The 23,478-nt window shown below is 33.4% G+C and overlaps 1 protein-coding gene across 1 annotated transcript in view; it reads left to right on the top strand.

The window, feature by feature from the left end:
• MCTP2 (multiple C2 and transmembrane domain containing 2) overlaps nucleotides 1-23,478 on the top strand; it is a 185,918-nt gene that overhangs the window by 68,118 nt on the left and 94,322 nt on the right. The window contains exons 10-12 of the mRNA XM_044660134.1: nucleotides 2,222-2,352; nucleotides 9,842-10,028; nucleotides 12,261-12,359. Coding sequence (XP_044516069.1) covers nucleotides 2,222-2,352; nucleotides 9,842-10,028; nucleotides 12,261-12,359 — 417 coding nt within the window. The remainder of the gene's footprint in view (nucleotides 1-2,221; nucleotides 2,353-9,841; nucleotides 10,029-12,260; nucleotides 12,360-23,478) is intronic.

Raw genomic sequence — 23,478 nt, 5'->3', positions numbered from 1 at the left:
TATATAGAGAGAGAGAGAGAGAGAGAGAGAGAGAGAAACAGAGAGAGAAAAACAGACAGAGAGACAGAGACAGAAAGAGACAGAAACATAGAGGTATAGAGATCTTGGTACTTTTTCTTCCTGTAAGTGTTTGATTTTTGTGACAAGCCTAGTTATCATAATGTCCAGGAAGATCCCAAAGTACTGTCTTAGATGTAGGGGAAAACGTATTGACAAATATAGTACATTGCATTTTTATTGAAATATTTATATATATAGTGCCATATTTTTAAAAAAAATCTTTGCCATTTGATATATTTGCCTCATTTGTATGTGAATCAAAGATAATTAGAGATCTATTTTCCCCAAGAACACTGCTATTCCTTACTATTTTATTCCCAATTGACCAAATTGTTAGAATATTTCTGGAGAAGTTGAAAAGAAATATATTTTAACTTCCTTACCAGATTTCTCAACTTATTTTCATAATCAAATGATCATTTTATTCTTATCATGAAAATGCATATTTACATATATAAAATCACTGGCATTATTTCAAAATAATTATTCTAGCATATACATATAAGTATTATATCACATAGGTGTTGTGAAATGTAAATGTATAAATTCAGAATAGGTTCAGGAAGCAAGTATGGACCTGTAGCAATATTGTTTCTCCTACTGTATCATTTTTAGAGCAATACCAACTACTCAATTATTTTTATATCTACCAAATGTAGTGTAGAATTGAAGCCAGAAAACTCAGGAAAATCATTCCTTCCTTTGCCAGAAATGTCCAAATGATTGAGTAAATGTATTTACTAAAATATATCAATAATTCAGTTATTCACATAGTTTTTCTCCTTTCTCTACTTTGGTTTACAAGTGTAGATTCTGAAAAATCCTGCTAGTGTAAACAAATTTAGTCTTATCTTCTGGATTAAGATGCATTGAATCAGCCCCAAGTGGGTCATGCAAAGGATTATAGGAAAATGATTCATCACTAACCTCATTTAGTCTTTTTGACTAAGGTGAAGTGTAGTATTAGTTAAATATCTCATGCTTTCCCTCTTTGGGGAATTCTGCACTTAATTTGTGGTCTAATAGGTTTTTTTTCTGAAATTCTGTGATTTGATATATCAACCTTAATGTGAAAAATGGCTTAAATTATTTTAAGTGATGGTGTCTGCAGCTGAGGCTCAGAGTTATTGAGTGTTTTTGCTTTTCAAGGATAATAAACAGGACAGTTTGGGCACAAAATAATACATCCTATTGCATGTCCTTTCAGCTCTTTATAATCTAATGGTTAGTGATTCCCTTTGTCATTTTTATAAACTCAGTGCATAGTCTAAATAAAAAAATAATAACTAAATTGCGCCTAATGAATCAAAATGTATATATGTAGTTTAATTAAAATATGGAATTGAGCATAAATGGTTACTGATTTAAAAGTGGTTGTTAAAATATCATAATTACTTACCAGATTTCCTTTATTCTTAAAATGCCTTAGCTTACCATCAGACCTTAGGTTAGCCTCTCACTGCCCAGAAACTGGCAAGTGACCTGTTATAACATGCCCTGTGACAGCAGATTGTAAGAGTCTACTTCCCATTCCGATTCTGTGCTATCCTGTTAACTATTCAGTAACATCAATTGAAAAAACACTGACTATATCCTGAGTTTTTGGTGACAGGCAATATTTTCAAAAGGTTTAATGTGTCAAGCACATGCTAGATAGCTGAAAAATCTTTTCAAAAGATCATTATATTTACATTTTAAAAACCACTGTATTGTATTTAGATGTTACTATAACAATGAATAGTAATATCTTAGTGTCTGATTAGCAGAACATAATGTCATCTCCTATTTGTCTAACATCAATTCTTTGTTCTAACCTTATTAGATAGTATATATAAAGGCATGTTAACATAAAGTATATTCTGCTAATAATCACAGTATACTTATGTATAATAGGGAATAATATTCACTTTTCTTTTGAAGATACATTGCTCTATTCATAGAAGAAGGAAACATCTGACAGGAGTTATATTTTTTATTAGAGAAACCATTTAATACTCTTTCATATGTGATTTTTAATTTTATAAAAATATATTTTTGCAGATAACAAATATTGCCATTTGCTTTCATAGTCCTTATATTTAATTGATAAAATTGATGTTTGAATACTATAGAGATTAATAAAGTTTTAAGAAAATAAATACTATAACTGCATGTTTTCTAGACACTGTGTAAGAGTGCAAATCCTCAGTGGAGGGAACAGTTTGATTTTCACTACTTCTCTGACAGGATGGGCATATTGGACATTGAGGTGTGGGGAAAGGATCACAAAAAGCATGAGGAACGTTTGGGGACGTAAGTCTTAAATATATAAATAATGCTAAAAATGATCTGAAAGATGTGTGTTTGCAAAATGTTTTTACAAATTTGTTAGATGTGCTTTCCTTGACAACCTAAGGGGTCATAGCTAAGCTAAACTGCTGACAGTGTTTTATCTGCTAAAAAGTAAGCATTCAGGCACCCTCTGCATTTTATTGTAAGAATCATTTTGTAATACTTAATGTGACACTGCATATTTAGTGGGGTTGGTGGTAGGGATAAAGGGGCATATAAAGTCATATATTTACTTTTGATCATACTTAAAACAAAAAGGGAAAGCATCATCAGGAGATTTTTCTAAAGCAAATATGATTTTCCATAGAAAAACATAACTCTCTCTCTCAGGCAAACTTTTCAAAGAGAGTGTTTCCAAGACCTAATTTACATTCATATATTTGTTTTTCACTGCTTCTCCCATTCTATTCACTTTAAGAGTTAGACCTCTGTGAAATCAATGTGAATATGAAAACTTGATCTTAGTGCTCTATGGGATTTTGTCTTTTTTGACTCTGGCAGAGATGGGGTCTTAGTAAAGAGGAGAGCATTTCAATCCATAGTATTTTATTTTCCCAAAGCTTTTTTGTGACTCTCAGAGCCTTGGTAAGGCAGATTTTGGGGCTCCTAGAAATACATGCTAAGGATATATTATTGTTTCACTATTGGGCCTATCTAGGGCTTTCTCATAAATGATGGTAGGGAAATAACACATGTCATTGGCTCCTTTTATTGGTATCATTCATATTGTCAATAGAATCTTTTTTTTTAATTTAAAAGGACAACATAATGTTTGGGGATGTAACTGGGCAGTTTTCTTCTTTTCCTCCTTCCACCTTTAATTTTACACATGTCTAACAGAACAGTTTTTCCACAGTGTAAATATTATCCACAGACATCTCAGAAAGTTGTAGGTATGCCTGAATCATGCACATCCTGAGAAGCCCAGACATTGGCAACACCAGTGGTCTTTGTAATATTCATCTCTCTCCTGTGCTGTGAATATTGGTCACATATCTCTAAGGGTCTAAAATTTTATTAGATCATTATTGGTGATGAGTGTATTTTTAATATATGTATACTGAGATGTTCTTATGTTTCAGATATCATTGTGATGTTCCATTTCCTTTATGAAATAGGAAATGTTTTTCTACCCAAATTTTTTTCTCTATGTAGAAAATTCATATTTTAAGATGTGCCTTTTTACTTTGAGTTTTGTCATTTAGGCATGCATTTATTATTCTAGATATTTCCTGTTTGTAACTTAGAGATATACCTGCACTAGTGATCAGTCTGGCCTTCCTCTCTATGGGCTTTAAAGGATATTTTTTGCATCCTTTTCCTTTTTCCTCTCCTGGGATACAAGAGATAACAAAGTTCTCTCTTGGGAACTGGTCAAAGTGCACAGATCACCACTCAACTTCCAGGTGGGGCCATATCCCCCTCTAAACTAATTTCTGTTTTTTTTACTTGGGAGTGATTGGTTTGTTAGGATTCTGCAAATCATTATGATTTTCTACATTTTTGGCCATCAAGACTTGCTGCCTTTTTGGCATTATTTTTAAAAGGCATATCAATTATAAACTCAAGAGATATATTTAAAGAGAAGAGAGAGAGAGGGAGAAAAAGGGAGAGAGAGAGACAGGGAGAGAGAGAGAGAAATAGAGAGAGAGAGAGAGAAATAGAGATAGAGAGAGAGATAGAGAGAGGGAGGGAGAGAAGGAGAGAGGGAGGACTGGGCATCATTTTCTAACTGTAGAGAAAATAACCTGATGAATGAATGTCCTTCAGACTTTGTAAGGACATGATGGTTCAAATATCTCTGAAGAAATGGAAAAGATCAATATGAAATTCCTCTTGGGAAAGCAGAAAATGTAGTAGCTATTTATTTAAATCAAGATGTTTTCTTTCTGAGAATGTTTTGTACCAAAACTTCAAAAGTGAATATGGTTGCACCTATTTTCTCAGGCTTGCTAATTTTTTTTTCTCTGTTGGACTGCTATCGATACCTTCTTTCTTTCTTTCTTTCTTTCTTTCTTTCTTTCTACATCTCACCTTCCATTTTAGAATCCACAAATCTTTTGGTTCTAAGATGGAAAAACAATAAAGAGAGAGGGAATGGGGATTAAATGACTTGCCTAGGGTCACACAGGTAATAAGTACCTGAGGCCAGATTTAAACCCAAGACCTCCCATCTCTATCCATTGAGCCATATAACTACCCCCTAATACCTACTTTAATTTAAAACAAATAAATAAAAACATTTCTGAACCATGAATTTACTTACTTTATATCCTTCTTAGTGCATTTCAAGCTGATTTCTTCATACCATAATCTAAATACCATTAGCAGCTCACCAACAACTACATAGTCCTATAATTATTTTCCTAAGACTGTTTTTTAGCTCAAATAATCACACTATTTTTTACAGTTCCACCTAATATGTTTATAATGTACTTTTATTCAGCTTTATTATTTTCCTATAATGGTCTCTGCATTTTAAACATCCTGTTTATACCAAAGATAGAAAAGATATTTTATAAGCCTTCATCAATACTTCACCATTCCTTCCCACTAGATTTCATCTCTTCAAATAACTGGAAAGGTGGTGGTTGTGGTTATTGTGGTTGTTGAATCCAAATCCAGCCCTCTTTGTACTGGACCATGCTGCCTTTCTTAATTAGAACCAACCCTTCCACTTCTCACGGGTAATTTCAAAAGATTATATGTATATCTTTATTGAAAAAAAGGTTGGGTATTTCTAAATCTAAGGCACTATAGAAAATTCTTTTAGCTTGTAAACACTAAATACGAGTGAAATTTGGCTTCCTCTTGGAATCCTTGAAATCATTTCTGTCCAGTAGATATTATAAAATGAAGATTTAATAAATGGGTCAGAGTTGAAGCTGTTTCCTTTCTATGAGGTAGTGGTGGCAATGAAGGAAGCTTAGTTCTACATGTTTGAATTTTCAAACCAAGAGATAATAGTCTGGATACTGATATGGCACTTTTTGTTTTGTCTTTTAGAAGGAATCACCAGTTCAGAATAGCAGTATGTTTTATATTTCTTTTTCAAAATGAACTATTGTTTCATACAGATAAAAGGAATTAAATAATTATAGAATATTCTAGATTAATTTAGTCTGGAAAATTCTTGAATGATAATGCAGGACCAGTTTCAGCAGCTCTTTCTTATATACTACTCAGTTCCAGACTTTGTCACATAAAGTTGATCTGACATTCTGGCAGTTTACTTCACTGGAGGGGTTTGTTAGTGGCTCAGAGCTGGTAGGGAATCTGGGCAGGAGAGTTCCTTTGGACAGACAAATTGGGCCCAGTGTCGTTGATCTGATTTTACAGCCAGACTTGACACATTCATAGTTTTCCTCCTGTTTTTTTTTTCCCCCCTTAGCCCATGAGATTTATAGCTTTTAAAACTATTGCGCTGTTTTCTGTCCCCTGCATTTAAGTTAAAAGCTGACCAGTCTGCAATATAAAATATAGAATTATGGTAATGAAAAAGAGGTTAAAAGCTATCATGACAAGTAAAACTTGGGCAGGTTTGGCTGAATGATATGGTAAAATTATGCATTGAATTAAAGCATTAAAATGCAGTAGAATTAATGGAGAGGAGAGAATGGGAGGGCAGTAGCAATGCTGTATCAGCATGTGGACTGCAAATGGGCTGAAGTGGGCATCTTAAATGCTTACTAGATATAGAAAATATTTATATTTAGAACCTTGCTGTCTTTGTCAGGTTAATAGATTCATAGAGTTGTGGATCTAGATGAAGCATTTAGAGATTATTTATTTCAGTGCCTTTAACAGGCATTCCAGAGCAGCAAAATGACTTAGCCAAAGTCTTACAGAAACCAGTCACAAAGTTGGATTTAGAGATTAAGTATATTGCCTCTAATTCACTGTATTTTGCCTCTTATCTCACTATTTTAAAAGAAAAGTATTTTAATTAAAAAAAAACAATGTATATCAACATTACACAGTCTTTTCAGTCTTTTTTTGCTATTGTCTAGTGAATATAACATATCCATATGGGCTATAATGACCTAGTAATTTATGAAAATCTGTGATTGAGATTGGGATCTTCTGAAAATGTACTTAGGGTAAAAGTTGCATACTTAAATTAAGAATAGAAGATATTAATTCATTTTAAGGAAATGATAAATGTAAAAAGATAATTTTTTTAAAATTTATCTAGATTCAACTAACCTAACTAAACCAATAAAAGGTAAAATACTTGACATAAGGCCTGCTTTGATTTTTTTCATCTTATCCCCAGCCTGAAGATTGGCATAGAATATACAAATATATGTTTAATGAACCACAATGAGGTTTTCCATTTTTCATAAAGCAATACTTAAACCATTTCATGAACTTAAATGTTAGAATGGCGGGTTTTTTTTCTAATGGACTTAACTAATAATCAATCTTCATGGGTTCTAGTACATATACAAAGTAATGTGTGTCTACCTGAGGTAAAAACAACAGTTATTTCAGCTATTCAGTTAGTTCAGTAGAAAAATGAACTGCTCATATAAAAATAGACACACCAATTTCCCTTTGTAGTTAGTGCCCCCAAATCCAGCATTGCCACTAGCAAGGATGTATTTTCACAATGATGCTTAAAGTTTTCAGATGTAGTTTTCATTTCACCACAAACTGAAGGCTTGTCTTTAATTATATTATCTTTTTAAGCCAATAAAATTTCATAATGGAATAAAAAGGTCAAGATCTGTTAAATATAGGATATCTAAAAACCAGTATATAATTTATTTTACATACTATTTATTTTCAAATATTTATTTATTTAAAGTCATTAAGGGAATTTTTTAATTTTCTAAAGTCAATTCAACCTGATCTGCTCTTCCTATTCAACTCTGGACCCAATTCCTGCATTTTTCATGACTATCCAAGATATCTAGAATGATGAACAAACTCTGGGTCATCAATCCAAATGCATGTCAAAATCTGAGTAATACACTATTTATTTGATCTTGATGGTATTAGGCAAAATTGTATTGATGGTCAGGGCAAAATGATTTCTGTTGTAAATCTCCTCCAGTAGACTCTGTATCAATACTCTCTGTGCCAATACAAATAATGAGACTGACTTTTTTTTAAACCAATATATCAAATCTCCAATTTTCAATTTAAACATTTAAAATTCTTCACAGTGTCACAGAATCCGAATTAAAAGGGATCTCAGAGCCCTTCCATTTTAATACATAACTGCATAAGAATTTGGTCTGTAATATAGCTAGCTTTTATTTGAAAAAGCTTCCAGCAAGAGGGAGCAAGCCCACTATATCCTGAGGTAGACCATTCTACTTTTGGAGAGCTCTTATTGCTAATGAGATCTTTTTTTTCTTTATACATCAGACCATTAGTCTTAGTTCTACTCTAAGGAGCCACACATAAAAGTCTAATCTGTCTTTCATGGGGCAGCCCTTCAAATACTTGTACGCAGTGATTGTATTCCATCTAAATATTTTTTCCTTCATGATAAATGTTCCTCATTCCTTCAGCTGATCCTTTTTTTGGCATGATCTTGAAGCTCTTCATCTCTCTGGTCATCAGATACTCTCTGGCTTATCAACTCTAGGGAGTTATATACTTTTGATAGTCATGGTACTACTCAAAACATTTTGGTAGTAGTCTGTTTTGGAATTCTATCCCCAAAATACTCTAGAGTTCCCTCCTGATTCTAGGATAAAATAACAACTCCCCAGTTGGGCATTTAATACTTCTTATAATTTGGCTAGAGATGACCTTTTTAGACTTCTTGCAATGATTATTCGTACATTTTACATTCAATCCAGATAGCTTATTTGATGATCACAATAAACAACAAGCCATCTCTCTTCTCTATGCCTTTGCCTAGGCTAGTTCCCATTTCTGGAAATACTCCTCTTTACCTGAAACTCCTAGAATCTTTAATTTTCTCCAAAATTTAGTTCAAATGATAATAGTATTCAGAGAACCTATTGTCTCTCCTACACAGTTACTAGCCCTTCCTTCTTAATTTTCAATAGAAATATATATATATATATATATATATATATATATATATATATATATATATGCACATATAGATGTACTTTTTTTTCTCACTGATCACCTACCTACAGTTTCATTTGTTAAACAGGAAGCTGATTTTTTCAAAGAGGATGTATCGAAATATAAAGCAACATATGCATGCAAATGCGGAGATGAACTAAAATAATACTTTCTTTTTGAGGAAAAGGAATTTGAATGTTTTCCCTCAATAATGACTAAACTGTAGATTTATATTACCACCTGACAGAAGATTTTACATTCTTTAAATATACTTGCATAGCATCTATATCTCTATGCGCAACATCATCTCTGTGCATATAATGATTGGTGATGAGGGAAAATGTCATCAAGCCATGTGACCAAAGATGATACGCAATTGTACCTGGTATGGCTCTGAAACCTTTTATATGAATTTTCATTAGCAGCGATGGAGGCAACAAAACATGGGAAAAGCCTACACTTTGTGGTACCAGGTACTACCTAACATTTTCTTAAGGCTTAGCCCTCACAGTAGTAGCACCTTATGTAAACAAATCAAGTGGGGTCCAGGCCAACCTGGAGTGTTTTCAGAGGCAAAGCACATAAATGGTTTAGCACCTCAGTCTCTTTTCTGTGTGTTTGCTTCTGTATTTAAATGTGTTTGAGGTTTTCAACATTCCCAGAAAATTGGCTGTTAAGAGGCAGAAAACATGCAATTTATAGCAGATGGGTACAAACTCTGCCAGCAGTACAACTGAAATGGGATCAATCAACAGCACTTCATGCCCCATTTATCCAGAAGAAACCCACCTGGGGGAACCCTGTGGAATTTTTGCCTATTAAGAAACATCTTAACAAGTTTTCTTTAAATAAAAACTTGCCAGTTGGCATTAATCTGGCAGAAAATGGTTTCTCCATTAGCCATCTCTTTGTATTTCTCTAGTTCTCTTTTTAAAACCGTTATCCTTTGTTCTATTTACTTGTAAAAGACTAAGCCTGGAGAGGAGCCCAGATTAATAATGCTCAACCTTCAAAACTAGTTATGTTTATCCAATTGGCTTCATCTAGCTTATGTTTTTGCAAAGATTGAGCTCTCCTTCTTTCTCCCAACTTGTTAGTCCCTTATTTCTTTTCTCTGTCTTCCTTATTCTTTCTACCTCTTCCCTTTCTTAATTTTAAAGTGTGTCAGACCAGCAATGTGTATTACGAGCCTCGGGAACACCTGCAACCTTCACTACCCTTCAGGGAAATGGAGCAATAAACCAGAGCCCAGACTTTGTGAGGTTTCTAAAAGAGACTGTCCCATGCAGCACAGTATGATTTTAAAATAAAAATCACTTGCTTTTGAATGTTCTAAAGAAACCATGAGTTAATCACTCCTCTCTCTTTTCTTTTTTGATTCACAAAAATGTTATAGGTGTAAAGTGGATATTGCAGCCCTCCCACTCAAGCAAGACAATTGTTTAGAGTTGCCACTGGAGAACCGTCTTGGCTCACTGCTCATGCTGATCACACTTACACCCTGTTCAGGAGTCTCTGTCTCAGATCTCTGTGTCTGCCCCTTGGCAGATCCCAGTGAAAGAAAGCAGATTTCCCAGCGATATGTGAGTGCTCTGTAGTGATGTCACTTTTATTTGAAAGTTGAAACAAACATCATTTCATGATTAAAATATCACTAAAAAGGAGTGTTTGTCTAGAGTGCAGTTGTTTGTCTCATAAAAGAGGAACTGGCATAGGTGATAAGTAAATTAGATGCCATTTTGTCTGCTTGTATGTGATTTGATGTTTTTAAGCAAAAGGTGTTCTCTAATCTTAGGTTCTATGTAGGTCTCACACGAGATAGCTGTGTGGATTGTAGGAGTAAACTTTACCTTAGCATATTTACAAATATAGTCATAATCATATGTTTGCTATACCTATCTGGAAGTTACCGTGACTTTGTCATGAAATATGTTTAAAAATGCAGTTGTAATCACATGTTTGATATATCTCTTTGAAACTTACTTATGACTTATTTATGAATATTTGCAAAGATATGTGCAGTCATTGTAAAATTTTTATTCCTTATGGCTATATAGTATACTATAAAAAATTGCCAGTGTAGGATATTGAGAGTGATTTCTAGTGATCTTAGTGGTCATTTTTAATGAATTTAATATAAACATTTCTTGATTTTGTCCTCTATGAGCCTCTCTGCCTTCCTAGTTTATGAGTTAATTTTATGCATCTAATGTTACATCAAACCTAGTAACTCCTCAAGTAATGGGCATGATTAAAGAACAGCTTGTTCTATCTGAAGAGTAATCTCATAATTACAAGGAAATGCCCTAAACAGGGACTTCTCAGTGTAGATGCTCTCTTAAGCTCTTTAAGCTCCAAATTCTGTCTCATGTACATAGAATAATTAACTGATCTCTCAGTTTTATATTTATGGAAATATAGAACTTAAGTAACTATAAATCCTTTAAAGACATGTTAAGAAAAACTTACAAGTCAAAAGTTTATATATTCATGACTTTTTTTAAAGGAAAATACACTTAGAGGGGTGGATAAGAAAATCTTTACAAAGTAAAGACAAATTTTCAAAAGACCATGAGACCTGAGTTGTTTTTTTTTCAATGAAGCTAGAACTTGAAGTTGCTCTTGCTTACTATCTAGCAGTATAAAATAGATTTGAATCTTACTTGATTTTTTCATTCTCCTTTAACCCCAAAACTGGCCAGTTTAAAACTAATTTTTTATTATATTTCCAATGTTTCTGCATAAATTAATGAAGCCTAGCATTATTTTATATTCTGAGATAAAGAGCTAATTTTACTTGTGAGAGATGGAATATGTCTGTAGTCCACAGTGTCTCATCCTATTAATTTTGGTTCATGGCTGTAAATAAAAGCTATTTTGTATTTTTCAAAAAGCTTTCTGAAATCTTTTTCTTCTTTTGTAAAGAACCAAATGGTCAATTTTTCATCTGCCACAATCATTTAGGCCCTGTTTTTTTTTTAAGGTTCTCAATATCCTGATGTCAGTTAGCCAAGCAAGGTGTTACTCATTAAGAAGCAATGATAAAAATGTCAATCTGAAACTACTCTCATTCAAAGTGATAATTAACAAATAGGAGACTTGCTTCATGAAAATTGAATGGAAGAGAATTTTCACTAAGCAATACTAATAAAATATACCAAACTTCTGACTTTTGAGCTGCTTAAAAAGTGGATCCCATGTATCTTCTTAGTAGAATTTAAACTCAATAACTATTAGTGATAGTTTGGGTTATTTGTATTATTAGCACCTAGAACCATGCCTTAAACCAGTAGGCACATAATAAATGTTTCTTGAATTGAATTGAACTTCCATTCAGAGAAAAAACTATTCAAAGGTCGAATTCTACCACTTAGTGTTCATAAGTTTGCATTTGTGAGATCAGAATAATGGTGAACTTTCAGGCAAGTTCAAAGTAGTTTTAGTAAAGAAAAAAGAATACCTTCTGTAACTTAACAAACATTTGCCCTTGGAGGAAGAGGGAAGAGTATGTCCAGTGTCACCAGGGAATGACGCTAAAGAGAGATCTTATACGATCATAATGGTTTCATTTTGAAGATGCAGCTGATTAATGCTTCACCATTTGCATTTTATGTAGCAGATATGAATGCCTATTTTGTTAATGGGTCCATTTTCTTAATGGGTTTAGTTGATTTTACCTGCATTTTTGCAGCTCTTCTTTAAGGGTATAAAAAAGAAGATAAAATGAAAATGTTCTTCCATAAGATTTAAATGCTATTTAAAGAGTATATCAATGAACTATTTTTGTACTCATCTAATTTCCTTTTTCTCTCTAGTGCTTACAGAACTCTCTAAAGGATATGAAGGACGTTGGCATTTTACAAGTGAAAGTTTTAAAGGCATTAGATCTCTTAGCTGCAGATTTCTCAGGTACGGTATACTTTCATTTATTCATTAACATTTATTTCTCTTTTGGTATCTTGATGTCATTGCTTCTCTACCTTCTTTGTGATCTAATGACAATGGCAAATGTGATGAGCTAGGTAGGTTTATAATAAAAGTATTTTTTGAAAGATAGTCAAGGACTTAATTGAATTGATCTAAAATATTCCTTTGCACTAACTTCTTAAAGTAAGTTTCATGATTATTTGCTGAATAAAAATAGTTGTTATTTACATAATATTTTTATTTTTTACCAGACATTTTACATACATCACCTATCTGATCCTTACAATACTCAGAGGGGTAGATAGATGTTGCTATTCAGTCTTTTCAGTTGTGTCCAACTCTTAGTGATCTTTTTTGAGGCTTTTTTGGTGAAAATACTGGAGTGGTTTGCCATTTTACGTCTCCAGATCATTTTACAGATTAAGAAACTAAGGCAAAAAAAAGTTAAGTGACTTGCCCAGAGTCGCACAGCTAATAAGTGTGTGAGGTCAGATTTGAACTCAACTCTTAGGTCAAATGCTTTATCTACTGCACCACTTAATTACCCCTGAGGTAGAGAGAATAAGCACTATTACACTGATCTTAAAGATGAGAAAATTAAAACTCAGAAAAGTTAAGTGACTATCAAGATCACATTCTATATATGGTAGAGCTTGAGCCTAATTAAATCCACATCTTTTGTTGCTATCCCCAAAGCTCTTTATACTGTGAGCACTGCCACAAGTAATCCTATAGCAAGGGGATTTAAGATTTTAAAGGAGTAGGTAAATTATGAGGATTGTCGTTTTTAATACCAAGTTAACTTACAAATAGAACTGATATGATGGTGGCCATAAGAATGAATTATTTTACTTATTTCCTGCCTTTGATCAATTGGAAAAAACCCTCCCCAGTTCCTGTGTTTTATCTTATAGGTCCATCTGTACCACAGACAGAATGTATAATGTATAAATTTTAATAATAAGACATATATAATATATCTAGAACAACTTCCCCATAATGATAAAAAGAGTAATTCACTTTTATACAATGCTTTAAGTTTTCCAATGTACTTTCATCCTAATAACCCTGTGTGATAGGCAATGATATAAAGTCTATAGCATAAGTCTAGAGATAAGACAATTTTATGAGTTCCTTTTATAAATTCACTAAACATGGGTTCTGGGATGGAGACAGAGACAATCTTGTCTGATGCAGAATTATATTCTATAATATAAACCATGTGAATATTTATAGATGTGTCTATAAACAAATAGTCCTTAACCCTCTACATACTTATGTTCTATGATGATTAAGCATAGTATTGGTTTGGTGGCAGTAATTTTGGTTTCCATGGATGTTCCTTCAATCCTAGGCAGTGTAGGATTAGAGAAAGTAACAAGTGCTCTATAGAAGCGTCATCTGTAATACCTAGCATTTGTGTCTCTCAACCTGGGCTGGCCTCAATTTTAGTACCAGTACCAGCCCCATAGGCTGATATAAAGATGATGAGGCAGGAGACATTAATTCATTCCTTTCTCAAGCATTTTTATGCTCCTATTTTGATATATCAGACAATAATAAAACTTGTCCCTCTCCTCAAAATTTACATTCTCTTTTGGAGAAAAAGCATTTACACAGATTAGTACTTACAAAATACATGCAAAGTAAACACTGGGTAATTTAGCTTCCATAAGGACCTAGCTACTGGACTTGGTCCAGATTGTCGTTGTAGAATGTGGTAATTGAAGCAAGCCTTGAAGGAAGTGAGGAATTCTGAGAGAGAGGGATGAAGAGGGTGTCTGTTCTAGGTATGGAAGATAGCCCATACAAACTAACAGAGGTGCGAGATGAGATCTCATGACATATAGCCAGGAGTCAAGTCAATAAGCATCTATTAAATGCTTAATTTGTGTCAGGCACTATTGTAAGTGTTTGGAATACAAATGCAAGGAGCATAAAGTAGAGTCCTTGCCCTCAAAAAGCTTAAATTCTAATGAATGGAGACAACATGTAAAAGTTGAGAATAAATGCTTTCACTCAAAATTTAATGCTTGGCTCTCAAGAGTCAGTTCAAGCTGTCTCCAGTTCACCTTTGGGCAGAGGGCACTTTCACTGTGAGAAGTGCCAAGATTATGTGAACTTACAAGGTGAGGAGATTTAGAGAAACTCCAGACAGTTAGGCATGCAGGCTAGAAAGGAAGGAAGGTCAATTTGGATGAAGCATAGAATGTAAAATATGCAGTAAGCATGGAAAGTTAGAAAGAAACCATATTATAGGCACTTTTAAATGCCAAAATAAAATCCTATGTTATATTCTAGAAGCAATAGATAACTATAAAAGTTCCTAGAGCAGGGTAGTAATATATTTCTTTAGGAATATCAATTAGGCTTCTGTGTAAAGGCATTCCCAGAAAATACCCTGCATACAGAATAAGCACCTGATTCCTAATATATGTCCTTAGGGGCATAGCGTTGGTTCTCTATTATCTTCTGTGTTCTGAAGCTAGGAGCTCTGACAGATTATCTGAGGATCTCAGATGGATGTGGTCACCCTCAGCTGGGGACCCTACCACTGGGTACCTGAGGATCATTAGGACCATTGGAATGCTGAGACCTTAACATAAGACAAATGATAGCTGCTATGGTGATGAGACCCTAGAAGATAGATTGAACTCACACTACTGATTCAAATGCATATATTCACATTTATACAATGGCTGACAAAGTAATTGATTAATTAATTAATTAAGATAAAATATGTAGTCTATGTTTTGGTATTTTCTCGTTCTTGAATATACTTCTTACCTTACCTCCACCTTTTCTGAATCCATCAAGGCTTCTCAAGGTTGACCTCTTAAGTCAAACTTTTCCTGATCTCCTCTGTTAGTGCTAGTTCTCTCCTCAAATTAGCTAGCATTTATTTATTTAGTTGTGTATGTCTTGTTTAGCCCAGTAGAATGTCAGCTATTCGAGGGGAAGAGCTATTTTTAAAAAATGTTTGTGTGTGTATAAGAGGGTCTAATAATAATATGTATAATAATGAATGTTTGCTGAATTCACTTGAATTCTTTGCCTGAACTCTAATGTTTTCAATACCACAAGTGTTCAATTTTAAGCAGAGAGCATCCTGAACTCATGAATTAAGAATTATCTGAACTTAATTGAGTATAAGTTTCACAGGGAGAATTTTAAGTGCATTATATGCCAACTTTTCTAGTAGTATCAACATTAAAAATCCAGGTCTTTACTCTTGCTCATAAAGAATCTTGCCACCCTTTTGGAACCAGAAATTTATAGAATGCATTCAGGAGGCAAAGGATGAGTATTTTAGAATCCTGGAAAAAAGAGAATCCTTTTTATCCTTCAAGGAAGACTTGATTAAAACTAATAAATCATTTGGGAGTTGCTGAAACCCACCTCCCACCAAGACTTTCACAAGTGAACTTCATTTTACTTGTTGACCATTCTCTGTGTTTGTTGAGTAAATTATCAGAATACTGAATTTGAGAAAAGACATTTGTCTTTAGCTAAATATATTTATAAATCATCTTACTCATTATTTTTAGAATAAAATTATTTGCAATCTGTCTTTTGTGGGGATTGTGTGTTCCACTGTGAGCTGTTTAAAGCCCTAAAGGAAATATTTCAACTTCTGAGTTAAGCAGACAATGCTTTATTTATTTAATGAAAAATAGCTTATTCTATCAGGTAAAAAGGCTATTTGTTAGTGTAATTAGGAATACATTTGGTACCCTGATTTGCAAGAAGATTTAGATTATTTTTAAGACTTTCAATTCTAATTTTTTTAATATATCACAAAAAATATCCCCCAACAAAGTACCTATAAATGATCTATGGTTCCATGTGAGTTTAAAAGTGGTGGCACATCATTGTGAGTCTAGGAGAGTACATAAACTAAATCCTCATGTTTTTTGGAGCCCTATGATTTAATTATAGGAAACTCCCTTTTTACCAATGCATTATGTCAGCAACTGAGAATCTAAAATTGCCCAAAGCACTGAAATATTAAGTGTCCTGCTCAGGATTGTAAACTAGTATATGTCAGAGGCAGATCTTAAAACCAGAACTTCCTGGCTTTGAGGCCAGTTTTCTATGTATTATATCATGCTGTCCCTTATCCTTATAAAGGTATATACAAACTTTGAATTATCTTGAGATTCTGAAGATTACCTGGTGAGGTAAGGTACAAGAGACTGAGGTCTTCTCTCAAGTTGAAGTGCCACACAAGTTCTACTGCAAAGAGCATGTGAGTCCAATGGACTGGTCATGTAGTAACCTAAATACCAAATGCATATCTACCTAGAAGACCATTTTTGCAGAAAACTTGTACAATGGAACTACTCACATGGAGGTGAGAAGAAACAATATAATGATATTTTCAGGACCTCTCTGAAGAACTTTAGTATCAGTTGTGAGACATGGGAAGAGCTGGCGCAGGACCATCTGGCATTGTATGCCAGCATCAAAGAAGATTTTTGTCTTCTCAAGCAAAGTAGAGTCTCAGTTGCACAAAGGATAAAGGAGAGAAGCAAAGCTAGAGACATCATCATCCCCAAAATTCTAATGGACTATTTGTGCTTGCCCCATCATAGAGCCTTTTCAGTTCATATTGAACTGAAAGCCATAATCAGACACTGTACCCTGATCCCAACATCCTGATATCATTGGTTTTCTTTGAGTATGAACAACAATTTGCAAAATTAAGTACAGGGTCATTTTAACAAGATACATTAGTAGCTGGTTGAATCAGAAATGACCTTATATTGGAGGTGGTATTTGAGCTAAGTTTTGAAAGAAATTGAGATTCTAAGAAATAGTGAGGAGAGAGTAGTAGATTTCAATTATGCGGGAGGTCTTTGTAAAGGCAAAGAGATAGAAAATAGAATGTCACATGAGTAACAGCAAGAACTCCAATTTGGCTAGATGGAAGAGTACCTGAAGGATATCCATTTTAAAAATCCATATAAGCAATTAGAAGAAATGTGAGACTAGAACCCAGAAGAGAAATGTATGCCATTCTTTTTTGTTTCTTTGCTTATAATTTTTACTAGAAAATATTAAGCAATTCATCAAGTATATTCTTCTTAAGGATGAAAATATCCTAGTCAAGAGGAAAAGATGGAGGGAGAGTACTTGAGACTCATTTTTACAATGGATGCTATTATAGACATAAAGCATTGTACTATTAAGTACCAATGAAAGTTGACAAAGAACATACATTGTGACTCCTGTTTTCAGTGACTTGTAATTTTTTGTAAGATCTCTTGCTTATTAATAAATTCCCAAGCAGGTTCTAAAATTTTAATCAGCCACTTCAGTGAAGAGACTTCACCTGCGTATATTCATTATTTTACTTTTGGAGTCCTCTTTTTACCAAAAAAAGCTATTATTTACAATTATGCATATAGTTGCAGAAGAATAAATTTAAATATAACTAAAATACTCATCAACTTTTCCAGTATTACAAATACTGACCACTAAACAGATGTACTAAAAGTTGTTTTTCTTTTGTTCATAAAGAGAATAACATTAAGTAAAATAAGTCAAGTTTATGAAATGACATTTCTGCAATTATTTCTAGTACAAACCCATTTAAGAATTAGTAATATTCAAAACTGTTGAAACATTTAAACTAGTTTAATCTGTTCACATATGTAACTTTTAAAGGTTTTTGTCTATAAAGAGCAAAGTAACTCATTCTTAATAAGTTGACATATTAGGTATATTAAGGTGTTTTAAAATACAACATAAGGAAATTTTATCCATGTCATTTAAAGTAATAGATCCAAGAAATGTTCTCCATTTGTTAATTTTTCTGAAATATTTTAATATGAACCTAAATTTATTTGCATATGAGTTTTTATGAATTTACTTCTAAATCTTCTACTGCATTTTTGTATTTTATGTATCTCATATTTGTCTATGGACAGGGAGAAATGTTTTTCAGATCCTAAAATAATTTATCTTTATTTTTCCCTTTAAATTGGAAAAAAGGCAATCTAGCATGTTCAGTTTTGAAATTAGCATTGGATATTAGCAGCCTAATGGAAAAGTTAGTGCCTGTCAGGTGTTTTCTATAGTTTGTCTTATAAACTTATGTCCAAGAGAATCTAAAATCCTCTTTAAGTAAAAGGTTATTCAGTGTAATGTCATTATATTTAGGTAATTCATTCCTGAGCTTTGATTCATGAAGCAAATGACAAATCAGTTTTTTGAGACCAGTGCCAAAGATAGCTGCTATGTTATAGTGTAATGCGACCAACACATCCCATTTGGCTGCTGTTTTTGAAAAAATAGCATAAGTTCATATCATACAAAGAGAGAATCATAACGATCAACGTTCTCTCCTATGCCATTGAGAAATGATGAGTGCTGTGAGTACTGTTTCCATAATAATACCTTCCTTAAATGGTGCCATATTTCCTACTCTCCCTAGGCAAGCACTCAGATTTATGAATTAATATTGATAAAAGTAAAATCAGGGTGCCTTTAAGAGCCTAATAAAGAGATAATCAAGAAGACAATAAAGATCTGTAAGGGTTAACAGAAGAGTTATTATGGAGCTTAAAACTTTTCATATGGTCAGAATAGTACTGTAATTCAGTGATGATAACCTTACCTTAGACTTTAACTGCTAAGAGGCATCAGTGACCGCCTGATGACCCGACATCTATTGTTCAAGTAAAAGCAGCCATTGTGAGGAGAAAGGATTTTTAAATGGACCCAGATAACCTAATTGCAGAAGAAGCACATATGATAGCTATATTGTTTTAGGAAACTTCAATACACACATTGTCACTTTTGGGACTGGCTGGAAGCATAAGTCATAGAATGTCAATAGCTGAGTTAGCAAAGCCTACCTTGTGCTTCGTGTATACCCTTGAGTATGAACTTAGCACCAGGACTCTCTTCCACCTAACTATAAAATCCATAATCAAAACCATTATACTTTGTTAATAATACAAGGTCTGCTAGCAAGACTTGATGGATATTTGAGTGACTATATATATCATGGCTAGGAGTATTGAATGGATTGCTGTCTGAAAAATACTTCCAATTTTTCACCAATGCTACCACATATCACTATGTAGCATTGAGCATGCATAGACAGTTGGTTGTAAAACTGCTGGAGAATGAAGACAACCTCAGGAAACTTAAGAACAGCAAATCAGCAGTCCAGCAAATTTTTCTGATACAATGCATCACCAATAATGGGAACACTAGGTGACTCTGCGAAACTATCTACCAGGGAGATTACTGAAATCATCAAAAGCTCATTCTATCATTATTAATGTAATCAATAACCAGGGAGTTGGTTTTTTTTACTTGATGGCATTTGGGGAATTCTTTATGATTCAGATGAAAAGGGACACTTTGAGAAGCTGGCTTTATAATATGCAGAATAAATTTTAATATTATTTGTTTCTAGTATTGGTAAGATAAAAAAAAGCCATAGATATTCAGTTCTGTGACAGTTACACAATAAGATGAAGCTTTCTGTGCTAAATTGAAAGATACATGTGGAAAAAATTTAATGATTATACTAACATGGAAAGGTATTTCAAGAGGAAGAAAAACTCAAATGAACTGATGTTGGTGACTGGCTGATTTTTCTAATATGAACTTCAAATCATCAATAAGGTACAAGAAAGTATAAAGAATCTTCCAAGACCCAAATATATTGACATAATTTCAGTTATAAATCAGACTTTAAAATAATTTCAGGATTTCAGTTGCCTCCAAATATTCCACTGGACTCTCTTTACAAATTTCCCACTCAAAATGTCCAAAATTCCTTCTCACTTGAGATCTGCAAGCAAAGATTAGATGTATCCTTATATCTATCTGTAGGGCAGTCTCACTCAGGTCTGAGTTTAACTAAATGATATCTGAGGTTCCTTCTAACTCAGAGACTGTGGTTATATAATCCAAACTAATTTTGTTCACACTTTTATACTATGCCTCATAATAAATTTAACCTTTTTCTCAAAAGTCCTTAAAAAACCCATGATGTGTGCATCTTTTTTCCTAATATGGGAGACACAACTTCTGTAATTACTTATTTTTCTACCTTTGCATAAAGCAGAAGAGAACTTTAAACAGAAAAAGTGACCCCTTTTCAGTCCCTGCTTTCCATATTCTTTCCATGTAAATACAAGAAAGTATTAGTAATATATTAGCAATAACAATAAATATTAGCAATAATTTGCAAAATAGCAAGTAAATAATCTTGTTGGTGTATCCACAAATGTAGGACTATGTTCTCTTCTGCAGAGATCAGAGAACTAAATCTGGCCCTGACCACCAATTGCTTTGTTGTTGTTATTGTTGTTAACGGGATGACATAGAAATACAACTTAAGCTACATATCAAGGAATAGTAATTCAGGTTCAATCTGCCTGTGGTTTCAATACTCTTGGGACTTCTCAGGCTTATGATTTCCTTGGAAATGCTTACTTTGGTCATTCCTTTTTTTTTTTTTTTTTTTTTTGCTGTTTTTTGCCTTGATTTGTGATTGCATGGAATTCCTGATGAGCCAACTTCACTAGCCAATATATAGGTACCCACTCTTGTACTTATAATTACAGAAATTACCTGAACCACAGAGAAGTTAGTTACATAACTTCCTCATAGTTTTACAGCAAGTATCAGAGGCATGAGTATTTCTAGCATAATGAAAATACTAATATTTATCACTTTTTTCATTTTTTAAAATAGACACCACTAAAATATGTCTGGAATCTGTTCCTTATTTCTGTCCTGTGCTTTAAAAAACAGAGAGCATACTTGATTAAAAGAAATATCCACCTCTAAAAAATTTGTTTAGTTTTTGCACACTAATTTTTGGTAATCTAGATAATATTTTTATTAATGTAGAATGCCTTTTCTGCTTCACTGAATATCTTGGGTATGCATAAAAGTGCTATTCTCAATAACTGTTGACCAAAAACAGTATTTAGAATTCAAAATTATAGAGTAGGAATGTTCTTGGAATATTCTATAACACTGTGCATTTTAAGTAGGTTCTGTAAGTTAAGAACAGTGGCTGTTGTCTTTTGAAATACAGGTCTGTGAAGCAGAAGAGGAATAGTTCCTATAGTTATTGTTCCCCTGGCATATTAATCAAAAAGTCTATTTTCTTGTTTTTCTTCCCATTGTTTGGCTTTTGAAGCTGTATCCATAGCAATACATCTCCTCTTAAAGACGTTCTCATTTCAAAAACATTTCTGTAATTGAAATTCTTAGAAAGCTTAATAGTAGCAATTGAATACTTTTAATATTGTTTGTGAACATTATGGTGATTTTAACCCAAATGGGGGAGGGAGATCACTTTTTTTTTTAAACTAAAGGACTGTAACTGTCTTTAGCAGGAATAAGCCTGGCTTGTATGGATGACGATAGCAAGTAGGTTACATAGGTTGATAGAGAATATGTAGTACCAGATTGAGGAATTTGGAAGTAATCTAATAGGCCATTTTTGGTTCTTAAGCAAGTACCTCATAACAACTTTATGAAAACAGTGACTTAGAAAGATTAATGGGGTATGATATACTGGCCTCCCCACCATCAGCTTCTCAGCTCTCTGATTCACCTCCCACAAAACTAAGGGATAGCCCTTATATAAAACCTTATTTTGATTATGTCACTTTAAATGTCATTTGGTGGGACAATGCATAAAGTATTGGCCTGAGAGTCAGGAAGGCCTGAATTCAAATCCCACCTCTGTCATTTACCAGTTGTGTGACCTGAAGCAAGTCAGACCATCCTCTCTCATCCTCAATTTCCTCAACTGTAATAGGAGTAATAATAGCAGCTACTTTACAGAATTTTTCTGAGGACTAACTGATGCAAAGTGCTTTGCAAACCTTAAGGCACTATATAAATTCTAGCTATTATTATTATTATTATTATTATTATTATTATTATTAAGATTCTTTACTCTTTTGTAGGACAGCAACTTTGAACCATCCCCAAAGAGCCATAAAACTGTGTATATCCTTTAACCTAGCAATAATACTACTAGGTCTATATCCCAAAGAGATTAAAGATAGGAGGGAAAAGACCTACTTGTACAAAAATATTTATAGCGGCTCCTTTTGTGGTGGCAAAGAAATGGAAAACAAAGGGGTCTCTGTCAATTGGGAAATGATTAAACAAGTTGTGGTATATGATTGTAATGGAATGCTGTTGTGCTATAAGAAATGATAAACAAGATGATCACCAAAAACCTGGAAAGAATTATAGGAAGTGATACAAAGGGAAGTGTGTTGAACCCAGAGAACATTGTACACAGAAACAACAATAGTATACAATAATCACCTGTAAATGACCTATCTGTTATCAATAAGGCAAGTATCCAGGACAGCTATAAGGAACTCATAGTGAAAAAGGCTATCTACTGCGACAGGAAAAACTGAAAAAGTCTGAGTGCAGTTTGAAACCTGCCATTCTTCACTTTATTTTCTCCATAAACTTATTTCCAGTATAAGCAATAAGTATCTTGTTTTGCAAAATGATGAATATGGAAATATGTATCATATGATAACACATATACAGTCTACATCATATTACCTGTCTTCTTAGATTAGGGATAGAACACGGATCATAAAATGTCAGAAAATGATTATTAAAATTGTATCAACAATCTAGAAATTTTTCAAAAATTGTTAAAAGATTCTTAATTCTTTCTATTCTATCTATTTCACACATGTACTATAATTTTCCTTACTTTGCTAACAACCCTTAATTGTTTTCATTCTGGTTTATTTTTTTCCCATCTGTCAAGCTCCCTACTATTCTTCAACCTACTTCCTCTGGAAATCTCTACCTTCTTAACTTGGAGAAATATTGGCTCCTTTAAATATTATACCATCTGTCAACCAGCATTTATTGTCTACAACGTGACATAGATTGTATTTGATGCTAAGGATTTAAAGTAATAAATGAAGCAACCCTGCTGCCTTCAAGAAGCTTCCTTTCTATCAGAATAGGCAATGTGTATAAAAATGCATATGTATGTGTATATATGGAGAGAGAGAGAGAGAGAGAGTGAGAGAGAGAAGAGAAGGGAAGGGAAGGGAAGGGAAGGGAAGAGAAGAGGAG

This window comes from Gracilinanus agilis, chromosome 2 (assembly GCF_016433145.1).
Source record: "Gracilinanus agilis isolate LMUSP501 chromosome 2, AgileGrace, whole genome shotgun sequence".
NCBI classification, from domain to species: Eukaryota; Metazoa; Chordata; class Mammalia; order Didelphimorphia; family Didelphidae; genus Gracilinanus; species Gracilinanus agilis.
Note: the sequence above shows the minus strand (reverse complement) of the source record. Positions and strands in the feature narration are given on the sequence as shown.